The sequence below is a fragment of the Gymnoscopelus microlampas genome, assembly GCF_963454915.1.
Source record: "Gymnoscopelus microlampas genome assembly, chromosome: 18".
NCBI classification, from domain to species: domain Eukaryota; kingdom Metazoa; phylum Chordata; class Actinopteri; order Myctophiformes; family Myctophidae; genus Gymnoscopelus; species Gymnoscopelus microlampas.
In genome coordinates, this window is record NC_139955.1 from 26715519 (window position 1) to 26730707 (window position 15189).

The window sequence follows — 15189 nt, forward strand, 5'->3', positions numbered from 1 at the left end:
TTCACCTGAATCTAAGTCCTTAACATTAATAATGCCAATAGTCGTGCCAAGGGCTGAGTCCTCAGAGACGGGGGTTGTGAATGACATAACATTGATGATAGGTGCATTATCGTTTACATCGATAACGTCAATTATAATTTTACTGGAATCTGTTAAACCTCCTTGGTCTTTTGCTTCTATTCTCAATTCATATTTCTTGTCTTTCTCATAGTCAATCACGCCGGTTACTAAAATCACACCAGTGTTTTCATTAACTGACAATATATCAGCATTGCGATCTGAAAAATAATAAGTTATCAAACTATTTGTGCCAAAGTCGGCATCACTGGCGTTAACAGTAGTAACATATGTGCCTCTTGGTGCATTTTCCATCACCGTCGTTTTGTAGACTGATTGGTTGAATACAGGTGCATTATCGTTCGCATCTAACACAGTGATATTTATATTTACTGTACCAGATCTCTGCGGATTTCCACCGTCCACTGCTATCAACTTTAAAAACATTCGGGGATGTTCCTCTCTGTCTAGGGGTTTTTGAAGCACCATTTCAGCATATTTCTTTCCGTCAGCACCAGAACTTTGCTTCAGAATGAAATTATCATTTGGGGTTAAAACATATTGTTGAAGTCCATTGACACCTACATCTGGGTCCTCTGCACTCGCCAACGAAAATCGGGCTCCATTACTAGCTATTTCGCTAATTTCAAAATTAATGTTATTTTTCGTGAATTTGGGTGAATGGTCGTTTACGTCTAAAATCTCGACAATAACGTGATGCAGTTCCATTGGGGTTTCTAAAATGATCTCGAAGCTAAAGCTACACGGAGTGACGTCGCCACAAAGCTGTTCCCGATCTATTCTCTCATTCACGACTAGAATCCCTTTGTCTGTCTTCAACTCAGTGTACTGAACGCTTTCCCCAGTGACAATACGGGCCCGGCCAGAACGGAGCCTTTTCAGATCCAAACCCAGGTCCTGTGCAACGTTACCGATTAGAGAGCCTTTCTTCATCTCCTCTGGAATAGAATACCGTATTTGACCACTGACATTATGATTGAGATGAAACAGAAAAAACAGCAACATCCATCTCCGTCCATAACCACAGCGATATATTCCAAACGCCATGATATAGAATAAAAGAGCAAAATTCAAACTAATCTGAATGAGACACTTAGTTAGACAAATGTAGCATTTCTACCAGTAAAAAATATGTAATTCTTCGTGTAGAATTTATACCACAAGTACGTTTCCATCGAGCCTCACCCCATGTAATGCTCAGCCTGGGCCTCTGCTTGTGTCTATTGGAAGAAAACACTATGGGAGGAGATTATGATAATACTGATACATTATTTGATTGACCAACAGCGTCCCTTAGAGTCCAGTAGCATGAACGTCATGTGGAGTGGGGTAGTTATATAAAAAAGGTAGTTAACTGATTACTATCTATTATTGGCTCTGTGAATTTCATGCATGTGACAAAGCAAAAGTGTTTTGACAGCACTATGATCAGTGCTGTGTTAAGGTTTGCCTGTTTATTTACACATTATCTTTTCTATTAACATGTTGGATCCATGTTAATGTGTAATTTCAGACATTTAACTTCTTAAACCCTCAATACTTAGTAAACTTGACCATTGGCTGTGCTCTTTTTGGGGCGGTGTAGTCGCCCCCTATAAGTGAGTTTTGGACACCGACCAAAAGATTTGTATACCCCCTAACCCTTCCATTGTTAATGCAAATCGATACTTTTGCAAAGTCAGCCAATCACATTACAGCTAGTGTCATCACCACTAACTGTAATGTGATTGGCTGACTTTGCAAATTCAGGACTGTGATTGGCTAGCGAAACACATGACACATGTGCAGCCCTATGAATAGCAGTATGGACTTTAAAAAAAGTCATTTATCCTTTTTTTAAGGTGAGTCATGTCAGTCATGTTGTGATGACCACACACCGCCCACTTTCTCTCTACACCAAGCCTTTTGGCCGAAAATAGCCGATCTACAAGCTCACAAGACGTTGGAGCGCTTTGGTCACCTTGCGTTTAATGTGCCATGCAAATAAAGTTAATTGGATTTGGCAAATGTTCCCCTCAGAATTGGGACGCTAGGGTTCAAGCGGTTAATGTAAAAGAAAAAAAAAAAAAAAAAAAAAAAATATATATATATATATATATATTTAAAAAAAAGCAAGGTTCTTAATAAGCAAAGATTTGATGACCCCCTTGTAGTAACTCTGAGGACCCCCTAGTCTCCATCTGTCCCGGACCCCTGTTGAAGACCCATTAAACGATTGATATACGTAAGTTTTAGATGACAGAAATCAAAGAGATATAGACCATAGCGAAGAACGCTGTCCATGGTGCTGAAAAGCTCAAAAACAGTACGAAACAGGTACGAAATGAACATAATATCACAGGGGGAAAAAGGCTTCCAAGTATGTATATTTAAAAGACAAAACAAATCCCTATTGATCTATATATTTATATATATCAGACTGAGTTCTTTGACTCACCTCTAGAGGAGAGTCTGGTTCATCCAGGATGCTTTTTTCACTCTGTATCCGCTGCATTGTGCCTGTGAAACTGGGGTCCATTATCAGTATGTTCTGACTACCAGCTCTGCCAAACTTACAGTCACTCTTTCTGGAGTCAGTCGTCCTGCACACCTCGTAATTGTACACATGAGGGAGAGTCCCTGTCCCCAAAGTGTCCGAGTAACGTGGTGGATAATATGGAATCACAGGGAGATTGGAATGACACAGGATGCGAGACTGTCTCCATCGGTATATTTTCACTGATATAATAACAACTAAACACGTGATGAAAAGAAACGAAACTACAGCCAAAGCCAAGACTAAGTAAAAAGTCAGGTTGTCATTGTACTCCTTGTCGTGTGTAAAGTCAGTGAACTCTGAGAGAACTTCAGGGAAGCTGTCAGCCACCGCCACGTTAACATTGACTGTAGCTGAACGAGAGGGCTTTCCGTTGTCCTCCACTATAACAGTCAGTCTTTGTTTCACAGCATCTTTATCAGTGACTTGACGGATGGTTCTTATTTCTCCATTCTGTAAACCCACTTCAAACAGTGCCCTGTCTGTGGCTTTCTGCAGTTTATATGAGAGCCAGGCATTCTGTCCAGAGTCCACATCAACAGCCACCACTTTAGAGACCAGATAGCCTACATCTGCCGAACGAGGCACCATTTCAGCCACCAGAGAACCACCACCCTGGACTGGGTACAGAACCTGAGGAGCGTTGTCATTCTGATCCTGGATCAGTATGTTCACAGTCACATTACAACTTAGTGGAGGTGAGCCTCCGTCCTGTGCTTTGACAATGAATGACAGCTGTTTGATCTGTTCGTAGTCAAAGGAGCGCAATGCATGTATCACTCCACTCTCAGCATTAACGGATACATGTCCAGTTACTGGGGACCGATTAGATTCTTCAAGAATATAAGAAATACGAGCATTTTGATTGTCGTCCATGTCATTAGCTCTAACAGTGAGCACAGATACACCTGGTGCGTTATTCTCAGCAACAAACGCATTGTAAACCAGTTTTTTGAAAACTGGGGCGTTATCGTTCACGTCAGAAACCTTTAGATGAAAGGTTCTTTGACTTGAAAGAGGGGGTGATCCTGAGTCGGTGGCAACTACAGTGATGTTATAGTCAGAAACGGTTTCACGATCTAATGCAGCATCCGTCACCAACGTATAGTAATTTCTTAAATTCGATTTGATTTTAAATGGTGAATTTCGGTCTACAGTACAAGTCACCTGTCCATTATCACCCGAATCTAGGTCTTTAACATTAATTATGCCAACAGTTGTGCCAGGAGCAGAGTCTTCAGACACAGGGCTAGTGAATGACATGACGTTTATGACAGGTGCATTATCATTCACGTCAATAACCTCAATTATCACCTTACTAGAATCTTTTAACCCACCCTGGTCTTTTGCTTCGATTCTGAGTTCATACTTTTTATCCTTTTCAAAATCTATTGCTCCTGAAACCAATAATAACCCGGAACGTGGATCTATAGACAGCAAATCAGCCACATTGCCCTTTAGGTTTGCAAGTGAATATGTGATATATCCGTATGATCCACTATCTGCATCTGTAGCATTAACAGTTACAATTTTAGTACCCTTCGGTGCGTTTTCCATCACTGTAGCTCTATACACAGACTGGTTGAAAACCGGAGCATTGTCATTAGCATCTAAAACAGTGATGTCGATATTTACTGTACCAGATCTCTGTGGAGTACCTCCGTCTACCGCTATCAACTGTAAAGACAGTCGGGGATGCTCTTCTCTATCTAATGACTTCTGTAACACCATTTCAATATATTTACTCCCATCGGGATTGACATGTTGTTTTAAAACGAAATTTTCATTTGAGGTTAAGATGTAATTTTGCAAACCGTTGACTCCAACATCAGGATCATCTGCGTTGTCCATCATAAATCGTGCACCACTGTTTGCTGACTCACTTATTTCCAAAGGAAGATCTGTGTTCTTGAACACCGGAGGATGATCATTGACATCTAATACTTCAATTGTGATATGGTGAAGTTCCATTGGGTTCTCTAAAATAATTTCGAAACTGAAGCTACACGGAGTGACGTCACCACAAAGCTGCTCTCTGTCTATTCTGTCATTCACGACTAGAATCCCTTTGTCTGTCTTCAGCTCGGTGTACTGAACGCTTTCTCCAGTGACGATACGGGCCCGGCCAGAACGGAGCCTTTTCAGATCCAAACCCAGGTCCTGTGCCACGTTTCCAATAAGAGAGCCTTTCTTCATCTCCTCTGGAATAGAATATCGAATCTGCCCAGCCACCATATGAAAACACATGACAAAAAGAGTAGCACTTGGCCATTGTAATCCACAAAGCAATCGCCATTTTCGGTAACCAGAGGGGAGATATCCTCGAAGTGCCATAGCAAGTAAGATAATCACAGCACATATCATAATACAGAAAATTATGTAACAGCTCACGATGTATTCCAGTCCTATTTGATATAAACCTGCTCATCCATTCATATGGGAGACTGCATGCCCCACTTCACATGAAGCAGTGAGACACTCCTATCTAATGGTAGCTAAAGGATAGGGGAGGGATGATTATAAAAAGTAGGATATTTGTTTAACAGATCAACAGCGTCGCTTAGAGTCCAAGTATGGAACATAAGATGATGAATTCTGGAGTCTGGTAAAGAATTGCCTTTGTATACTGAAATATGGGCTTTACTAACGGTTGCCTTTTAAAAAGATCTAAAATATAGAATATATTTTTTATAATTGAATCACTTGGAAGAATCCGTTATTATTAGTTTTAATACACAGAAATCCAACATAGATAATCACTGAGTAACACATTCACACCTCACCAGCATACACATTCAAGTAACAGGCAAACGTGGTAGATGTGGAAAACCAAATCGCTGTCCATGGTGCTGAAGAGATACGATGACACGTATATGGTATCTCAAATACAGCCTGACAGTGTCCAATGCTCAAAATTAGTGGTATAGGCTAGAATTTCACTTGTAACAAGTAAAGTAACGGTTGACTTTTTTAAAAAGGGAAAAAAGGGAAGGGAAAAAAGGCACGTAATGTTTTACCGAATTCAGAAGAAGCAATAAAGTTAAATAAATAAAAATACACAGCCAACACAGGAATCATTGTCTATCAGTTAATCCACGCCTCAGTGTGGTGATGGAGCTTTCTCAGGTACCAGGCAAAGGAAGCAGACGATGGTGACGACCATCACTGTCCATGGTGCTGAAACACGGCCCTGTCTCTATGAGACCATTAGCTAACACTTTTGATTAACAGATAACTGTTATAACTAGTTTAATAGATATTTCACAACATGTTAGTTAATGAGTTATTAACTGACTAATGGGTTATTATTGGAATTATAACTATGCCTTATATAGCTAATAGATGACTCAAAACGCGTTTTTATGAGTTATAAATGAAACGTATTCAACCATATTTATAACAATTAACATACATTTAACAAGTCATTTATAACTCATTAACTACAAGTTTGTGAGTGATCTTTTAGCTATTTATAAGGCATAGTTATAAATCCTTAACCAATTATTAAAAAAACTATTTAACAGGTCATTAATACCTCATTAACTAACAGTTTGTGAATAGTCTATTTACTAGTTAAGAGATAGTCATTTGTGTTACCCAGAGCATGTGAGCGGAGCCGATTTTGACGTGAGCGCGGAGCTGGTTATAAAAAGGTTGGAGCGCTACTCAGAGCGAGGACCGCCTCCCGCTCCAGGCCGCCCTCGCGGGGGCCGCGCACCGAATGTTTGAGCATGCCCGGTCGCACGGACTCAGAGACACACAGACATCCGCAGTGCACAGCACACCGAGATGTCATTAGAATTTCTACTTTCTTTTTCTTTTCTTTTTTTTACTGTTGAGCGACCCGGTTTGAGCGGAGCGTGGAGCGAGATTTGCGCAAATCAACGTGAGCGAGGAGCGACGGGGAGCGGAGCGCGGGGGGGTTTAACATGAGCGAATAGCGAGCGGCATTTCAGCCACCTGGAGCGCGGAGCGGCATTTTCACCCGCTCCGCTCCGCTCACATGCTCTGGTGTTACCAACCATGGATATAACATGAACTGAAAAAACAGAGCGAACTAACCTCAATAGGAGAATCTGGTGCATCAAGGATACTCTTTTCACAATGTAGTTGCATCGTCCCTGTAGAACTGGGGTCCATTATCAATATGTTCTGACTACCAGCTCTGCCGAACTTACAGTCACTCTTTCTGGAGTCAGTCGTCCTGCACACCTCGTAATTGTACACATGAGGGAGAGTCCCTGTCCCCAAAGTGTCTGAGTAACGTGGTGGATAATATGGAATCACGGGGAGATTGGAATGACACAAGATGCGAGACTGTCTCCATCTGTATATCTTCACTGATATAATAACAGCGACACACGTGATAAACAAAAAGGAAACTACAGCCAAAGCCAAGACCAAGTAAAAAGTCAGGTCGTCATTGTACTCCTTGTCATGTGTAAAGTCAGTGAACTCTGAGAGAACTTCAGGGAAGCTGTCAGCCACCACCACGTTGACAATGACTGTAACTGAACGAGAGTGCTGTCCGTTGTCCTCCACTACAACAGTCAGTCTTTGTTTCACAACGTCTTTATCAGTGACTTGACGGATTGTTCTTATTTCTCCATTCTGTAAACCCACTTCAAACAGCGCCCTGTCTGTAGCTTTCTGCAGTTTATATGAGAGCCAGGCATTCTGCCCAGAGTCCACATCAACAGCCACCACTTTAGTGACCAGATAGCCCACATCTGCTGATCGAGGCACCATTTCAGCCACCAGAGAGCCTCCAGTTTGGACTGGATACAGAACCTGCGGAGCGTTGTCATTCTGGTCTTGGATCAGTATGTTCACAGTAACATTACTGCAGAGTGGAGGAGAGCCTCCATCTTGCGCTTTGACAACAAATGACAGCTGTTTGATCTGTTCGTAATCAAAGGAGCGTCCTGCATGTATCACTCCGGTCTCAGCATTAACAGACACATATGCAGACACTGGAGATCCACCAATATTATACTCCTCAAGGATATAAGATATGCGGGCATTCTGGGTCTCATCTGGGTCTTTAGCCTTAACTGTGAGTACATTTGCACCTGGAGAGTTATTCTCTCCAATAAACGCACTGTAAACGCTCTTTTCAAATACTGGAACATTATCATTAACGTCAGAGATCTTGAGATGAAAGGTTCTCATACTTGTAAGGGGGGGTAAACCTTTGTCAGTTGCAACTACAGTGATGTTATAGTCAGAAACTGTTTCCCTATCTAATACAGCATCAGTCACCAATGTATAGTAATTTCTTAAATTGGATTTAATCTTGAAGGGGGAATTTTGGTTTATAATACAGCTCACCTGCCCGTTTTCACCTGAATCTAAGTCCTTGACATTAATAATACCAATAGTTGTGCCAAGGGCTGAGTCCTCAGAGACGGGGCTTGTGAATGACATAACATTGATGATAGGTGCATTATCGTTTACATCAATAACATCAATTATAATTGTACTGGAGTCTGTTAAACCTCCTTGATCTTTTGCTTCTATTCTCAATTCATATTTCTTGTCTTTCTCATAGTCAATCACGCCGGTCACTAAAATCACACCTGTGTTTTCATTAACTGACAATATATCAGTCAGGCCACCATTAAGATCTGAAAAATAGTAAGTTATCAAACTATTTGTGCCGAAATCGGCATCGCTGGCGTTAACAGTGGTAACATATGTGCCTTTTGGGGCATTTTCCATCACCGTCGCTTTGTAGATTGATTGATTGAATACAGGTGCATTATCGTTCACATCTAACACAGTGATATTTATATTGACTGTACCAGATCTCTGCGGATTTCCACCGTCCACTGCTATCAACTTTAAAGACATTCGTGGATGCTCCTCTCTGTCTAGAGGTTTCTGAAGCACCATTTCAGCATATTTCTTTCCATCCGCACCAGAACGTTGCTTCAAAACGAAATTATCATTTGGGGTTAAGACATATTGCTGTAGTCCATTGACACCTACATCTGGGTCCTCTGCACTCGCCAACGAAAACCGGGCTCCATTACTAGCTGATTCGCTAATTTCAAAATGTATACTATTTTTCTTGAATTTGGGTGAATGGTCGTTTACGTCTAAAATTTCGACTGTAACGTGATGCAGTTCCATTGGGTTTTCTAAAATGATTTCGAAGCTAAAGCTACATGGAGTGACGTCGCCACAAAGCTGTTCTCGATCTATTATTTCATTCACGACTAGAATCCCTTTGTCTGTCTTCAACTCAGTGTGCTGAATGCTTTCTCCGGTGACGATACGGGCCCGGCCAGAACGGAGCCTTTTCAGATCCAAACCCAGGTCCTGTGCAACGTTACCGATTAGAGAGCCTTTCTTCATCTCCTCTGGAATAGAATACCGTATTTGACCACTGACCACATGATTGAGATGAAGCAGAAAAAACAACAGTGTCCATTTCCGTCCATAACCAAAGCGATACATTCCAAACGCCATGATGTAGAATAGAAGAGCAAAATATGAATCTGAATGAGAAACTTAATTAAACAAATGTAGCATTTCTACCAGTAAACAAATAATTCAAACATAATTCTTCGTATTGTATTTAAAGAACAACGAAATGATAATCTGTCCAAGTAGGTTTCCTTAGAGCCTCACCCCATGTAATGCTCAGCCTGAGCCTCTGCTTGTGTCTATTGGAAGAAAACAATATGGGAGGAGATTTTGATAAATAATGCTGATACATTATTTGATTGACCAACAGCGTCCCTTAGAGTCCAACAGCATGAACGTCATGTGGACTGGGGTTATATAAAAAAGGTAGTTAACTGATTAATATGTATCATTGGCTCTGTGAATTACATCCAGTGACAAAGTAGCAGCTTGGTATTTGAAAAGAACCTCATACGGTAAGGCAATTAAAAGCAAAGCATTTGATATAAATCGATGCACTAGTGAAGGGAACTGTCACCATAACAGAAGTAGCCTACATCTGCTTGTGTAAGAGGACGGCAAAAATATTTTATCGAGCTGCTTGCATATTAAAAAGATGAAAAGATGACATATTATTTTCTTTTCTTTTTATCCAACATACCCAATTGATTTAAACGATTTGATGAACCACATTCAGGTTATCAGTTATCATATTACATTCAAAGCCAACACATTAAGAAATAAAACAATAGAAGGCATTCAGCAAATAGCTATAGTATCAGAGTAAAACCTGTGCTGAAGTGTATTAATTAACATCCCTTAAAGGGTAAGACCACTTTGGTAGAGGTTTGGGTTGTGTAGTTACCTTGACATGATGTAACTCCAAAGGTGGGCAAGAAATCAAAAATAATTGCTCTATCGATTAGAAATTGATAATTCAAAATATGCTCCTCATTGACTTACATTGTAACGTAAAACAGCTCTCAAAGTCACTCTTTTAGCACATAAATGAACCCAAACATAACTGATTCAGACAATATAGAGCATCACCAAACCCAGTACTGTTTGTTTTTTTAATTAAAATTTCAACTTCCTGTTGATTTTGCTATTTGAAGATCTGGATCCGGATCCGCCGATCCAGTCCGGGTTTTCTACTTGTTAAAAATGGCAAAATCAACAGGAAGTTGACATTTTTATAAAAAAAAAAAAACAGTACTGGGTTTGGTGATGTTCTATATTGTCTGAATCAAATTTGTTTGCGTTCGTTTCTGTGCTAAAAGAATGACTTTGAGAGCAGTTTTACCGTACAATGTAAGTCAATGAGGAGCATATTTTGAATTATCAATTTCTAATCAATGGAGCAATTTTTTTTTATTTCTTGCCCACCTTTGGAGTTACATCATGGCAAGGTAACCACACAACCCAAACCTCTACCAAAGTGGTCTTACCCTTTAAAGTCGTCCCTGACAAAAATGTTTAGTCATTATGTATTTCTAAAGAAAATGCCAGACGCCAGAGGGTTTAAACCAGGGGTCTTAAACGTTTTCCAGGCCAAGGACCCCTTAGTTGAGAGAGAGATTAAGCAGGAACCCCCACTACATATTGTATAAAATTGTGTTGCAGATTATACTTTTTCATAGATTTCAGAGATAGCTTCATAGACTTGTTTGACAGAACTATCATCAATGTTGTGTTAATGTTTGTTTGTTTACACATTATCTTTTCTATTAAGATGTCTGATTAATGTTAACGAATGCGTATTTTCAGACATTTAACCTCTTAACCCCTCAAGATAAACTTGAACTTTGGCTCTGTACTTATGGTCTGTTCTTTTTTCCCTCCACACCTAACCTGATGGCCTAAAATAGCCAATCTAAGCTCACAACGCGCATTTACTTTTTTGAGGGGGAAATGTTCCCCTCAGAATTGGTTCATTTGGTTGATTTAGCAGCCCCCTTGCAGTAACTTGGAGGACCCCCTATGGGTCCGGGACCCCCTGTTGAAGACCCATTAAACGATTGACATACGTAAGTTTTAGATGACATTAATCAAAAACATAGGCCATATAGTATAGCGCTGTCCATGGTGCTGAAAAGCTAAAACTGTGCAATAGCTATGAACATAATATCACCATTGAAAATAGGCTTACAACTAGAAAAAGTGCTCCTCGGAGCACAGGTCTCCGCCAGGTCAGCTAGGTTATTATGGCCTCCTGGTGGCGCTATAATAGGCCAATGTGAAAATGGTGCCATTTCTTCTTAGGCCTTGCACGGCAATCGGACACTGCATTCATGATTTGAGGCATTTTGTTCCAAAAATGTGGTTTGCTAAATTAGACCAGCTGGTGGCGCTATAACAGGCCAATGTGAAAAGGGTGGCATTTCTTCCTCGGCCTAGTGGGAATGTGTGTGCAAAATTTCACAGAAATTGCACACTGCGTTCATGATTTGAGGAATTTTGTTAAAAACGGACCTATCCTGCAAACTTTAGAAGCCAATGTTAGCCAAGTAGGATAGAATATGAAGTATCGGACACATCCATCTTGATCACATGACTATATAGAGACTGTGTACCGATGTGCGTGATTTTTGTACAGAATCTGAAGGAGTAAGGGAAAAAAAAATGTTTTTTAAATCTCAGCCTCCTGGTGGCGCTCTAAAAGGCATATGTAAAAAATGCACGGCAAAGGCTTTTCCTTGGCCTCTAAGGAGTGTGCATGCAAAGTTGCACGCAGATCGGTGCAGTTATAGCTAAAAACGTGAATCGGCCTGTTATAGCGCCACCATGAGGCTGATTTGAAAGTTTTCATGTGACAATTCTTCCTGGGCAAAGTGGGAATGTACGTGGAAAATTGCACGGAAAGTGCATGTTGCGTTCATGATTTGAGGCATTTTGTTCAAAATGAACCAATCCTGCTAACTTTGGAAGCCAATCTTAGCCAATCAGGATTGAATATGGAAAATCGGACAGATCCGTGTTGATCACATGGCTATAGAGATACTGTGTACCGATTTGTGTGTTATTTGGAGAAAATCTGTAGGAGTAAAATTAAAAAATGTGTTTTGCAAAAGTCGGCCTCATGGTGGCGCTATGACTAGCTGATCTGAAAAATGTGGGGCAGAGGTTCTGCTGTGGCATCCAGGGAGTGTGTGTGTGCAGTTTCACAGCGATCGGGCCAACGGTGGCGGAGATTAGCTGGTCGCAGACAGAAGGACGGACGGACGGACGGACGGACGGACGGAGGGTAAAACATACTCTCTCGCCATGCCTATCGTACTGGCGGAGACAATAAAGCTACATTGAAAGACAAAACGAATCCCTGTTGATCTATACATACATCAGGCTGAGTTCTTTCACTCACCTCTAAAGGAGAGTCTGGTTCATCCAGGATACTTTTTTCACTCTGTATCCGCTGCATTGTCCCTGTAGAACTGGGGTCCATTATCAATATGTTCTGACTACCAGCTCTACCAAATTTACAGTCACTCTTTCTGGAGTCAGTTGTCCTGCACACCTCATAATTGTACACGTGAGGGAGAGTCCCTGTCCCCAAAGTGTCTGAGTAACGTGGTGGATAATATGGAATCACTGGGAGACTGGAATGATAGAGGATACGAGACTGTCTCCATCTGTATATTTTCACAGATATAATAACAACTAAAGACGTAATAAAGAGAAAGGAAACTACAGCCAAAGCCAAGACTAAGTAAAAAGTCAGGTTGTCATTGTACTCCTTGTCGTGTGTAAAGTCAGTGAACTCTGACAGAACTTCAGGGAAGCTGTCAGCCACCGCCACGTTGACATTTACAATAGCTGAACGAGAGGGCTTTCCGTTGTCCTCCACTATAACAGTCAGTCTTTGTTTCACAGCATCTTTATCAGTGACTTGACGGATTGTTCTTATTTCTCCATTCTGTAATCCCACTTCAAACAGAGCCCTGTCTGTGGTTTTCTGCAGTTTATAGGAGAGCCAGGAGTTCTGTCCAGAGTCCCCATCAACAGCCACCACTTTAGTGACCAGGTAGCCCACATCTGCTGAACGAGGCACCATTTCAGCCACCAGGGAGCCTCCGGTGTGTACCGGGTACAGAACCTGAGGAGCGTTGTCATTCTCGTCTCGAACTAATATTTTAACAGTAGCAACTGAACTGAGTGGAGGGGATCCTCCATCACGCGCAGTAATGTTAAACTCAAACCACTTGATTTGTTCGTAATCCAAAGATCTTACTGCATGAATTACGCCAGTGTCTGAATTAACTGACACAAATGAGGAGACAGATACTCCACTAAGCTCCCTTTCTTCCAGAAAGTAAGAAATACGTGCGTTTTGGCCCCAGTCTGCGTCACTCGCCCTTACAGCAAATATGGAGTAACCAGGAGAGTTGTTCTCTGGGATAATTCTACTATATTCAGATTCATCAAAAGTGGGTGGGCTGTCATTTACGTCAGACACTTTGACTGTGATATTTTTACTACTAGAGAGTGGTGGTGAGCCATTGTCAGATACAGTTATGGTGATATTATATTCAGGAATACTTTCTCTGTCTAAGACATTATCAGTTACTATTGTATAATAACCAGTTAAGGATGTTTCAATTTTGAAAGGGACATCAGAATTGATAGAACACTTAACAGCACTGTTACTGTCTGAGTCTGAGTCTGCGTCATCGACATTAACAACAGCTACAGTTGTGCCAGGAGGAGAATCCTCAGATATAGAATTGGAAAATGACATTAGCTGTATAGTAGGGATGTTATCATTCTCGTCAAGGATTTGAATGATAACTTTGCACGTGTCAGTATACCCCCCATGGTCGCTTGCTTGGACATTTAATTGATAAATCTTTGACTTTTCAAAATCAATTTTGCCTGATACTTTAATCTGTCCAGTATTTTCATTTAGTTCAAAAAGCTCCTTTGCCTCTCTGGCAACATGGGCGATGGAGAAATGTATCTCACCATTGAGTCCCTTATCGGCATCATTTGCACTAACAGTAGTAATTACTGTTCCTTCCGGAGAATTCTCCTTTACATCTGCTTTATAAACAGACTGGCCACACACGGGCACGTTATCGTTAGCATCGAGCACAGTTATGTGTATGCGAACCGTTCCTGATCTACGTGGCTCACCACCGTCTGAAGCTACCAGCACGAGTGAATGGGTCTCCTCATTCTCTCTGTCCAAAGGCTTTTGCAAAACCATCGCGATGAATTTACCTCCATCAGGCTGACTGTGCATTTCCAATTTAAAATGATCTGACGGTTTAAGTGCGTATTGTTGAATATCGTTTAAGCCAACGTCTGGGTCATCTGCACTCTCCAGAGAGAAGCGCGTACCCAATGCAGCGCTCTCAACAATTTTCAAATTGATTTCGTCTTTAGGGAATGCTGGACTGTTATCGTTTATATCTATGACTTCCACTGTAACACGATATAGCTGAATGGGATTTTCGATGATAAGCTCAAAACTGAAGCTACATGGCGTTGTCTGTCCACAAAGCTCTTCTCGGTCGATTCGCTCTTTAATAACGAGGGTGCCTTTGTCTCGGTTTAGTTCGACATACTGCCGACTTCCTTTTGTTATAATACGAGCTTTACCCTTCATGAGCCTTTCCACATCCAGGCCCAAATCTCTACCAATATTTCCAACCAGCGATCCCTCAGCTTGCTCCTCTGGTATAGAATATCGAGCCTGCCCTGTCACGGAATAGAGGGCGTTAAGAAAAAGGAGAAAAAGCGGTAGAGATACATGCCATTCACCACTGTATCTTGTTGTCCAGATAAAACCCATCACACTTGATGATAAAAAATGTTTAGTATGTTGGTAAAATGTATATTCCTTATACGAATAATAATCTTCATACAATCCAGAACTAGAATATGTACAGAGACGATGAATGTAAAAATAATCCAAAAGTGCGCTTTGAACCTTGCCCGAGCATGCACAATAAAGTGAGAGACGGAGAGTGAGAATTATAGGAAGGGCCACTGCACCACCTCAGAGCATCAGCTTCAATTATGTATCAACAGCGGCACTCGGAGTCCAATCACAGGAATCGCATTGGGTGGTGCGTGTTCATTTATGTAAGTGAATAATCACTGCCAATTAGCAGGCAAACAATTGTCACTCAAACAATCAAATCAAAATTATGCACATTTTAGAC

At 41.1% G+C, this 15189-nt stretch overlaps 4 protein-coding genes and 1 pseudogene across 5 annotated transcripts in view; all 5 read right to left on the minus strand.

Moving 5' to 3' along the window:
- Window positions 1-4849, minus strand: part of LOC311033400 (protocadherin gamma-A10-like) — a gene marked incomplete at both ends in the record, with an annotated part of 7848 nt that extends 2999 nt beyond the window's left edge. The window contains 2 exons of the mRNA XM_084040910.1: window positions 1-278; window positions 4069-4849. The exon at window positions 1-278 is cut by the window's left edge and continues 1296 nt beyond it. Of these exons, the coding sequence (XP_083897036.1) occupies window positions 1-278; window positions 4069-4849 (1059 nt within the window). The remainder of the gene's footprint in view (window positions 279-4068) is intronic.
- Window positions 1-15189, minus strand: part of LOC311065419 (protocadherin gamma-C5-like) — a gene marked incomplete at its 5' end in the record, with an annotated part of 366358 nt that overhangs the window by 175579 nt on the left and 175590 nt on the right. The window lies entirely within an intron of this gene.
- LOC311033401 (protocadherin gamma-A2-like) lies at window positions 2652-3877 on the minus strand (annotated as a pseudogene). Its single transcript has 2 exons — window positions 3782-3877; window positions 2652-3601 (listed from the first exon to the last, which is right to left on the minus strand). The product of its transcript is annotated as a protocadherin gamma-A2-like (transcript).
- Window positions 6629-8509, minus strand: LOC311033402 (protocadherin gamma-A8-like; the record flags this gene model as incomplete). The annotated part of the gene is made up of 1 exon (XM_084040911.1): window positions 6629-8509. The coding sequence occupies one exon, from the start codon at window positions 8507-8509 to the stop codon at window positions 6629-6631; it is 1881 nt and encodes a 626-aa protein (XP_083897037.1).
- On the minus strand, window positions 9247-14816 carry LOC311033403 (protocadherin beta-16-like; the record flags this gene model as incomplete). Its single annotated transcript, XM_084040912.1, has 2 exons — window positions 9247-9285; window positions 12387-14816. The coding sequence occupies 2 exons, from the start codon at window positions 14814-14816 to the stop codon at window positions 9247-9249; spliced, it is 2469 nt and encodes an 822-aa protein (XP_083897038.1).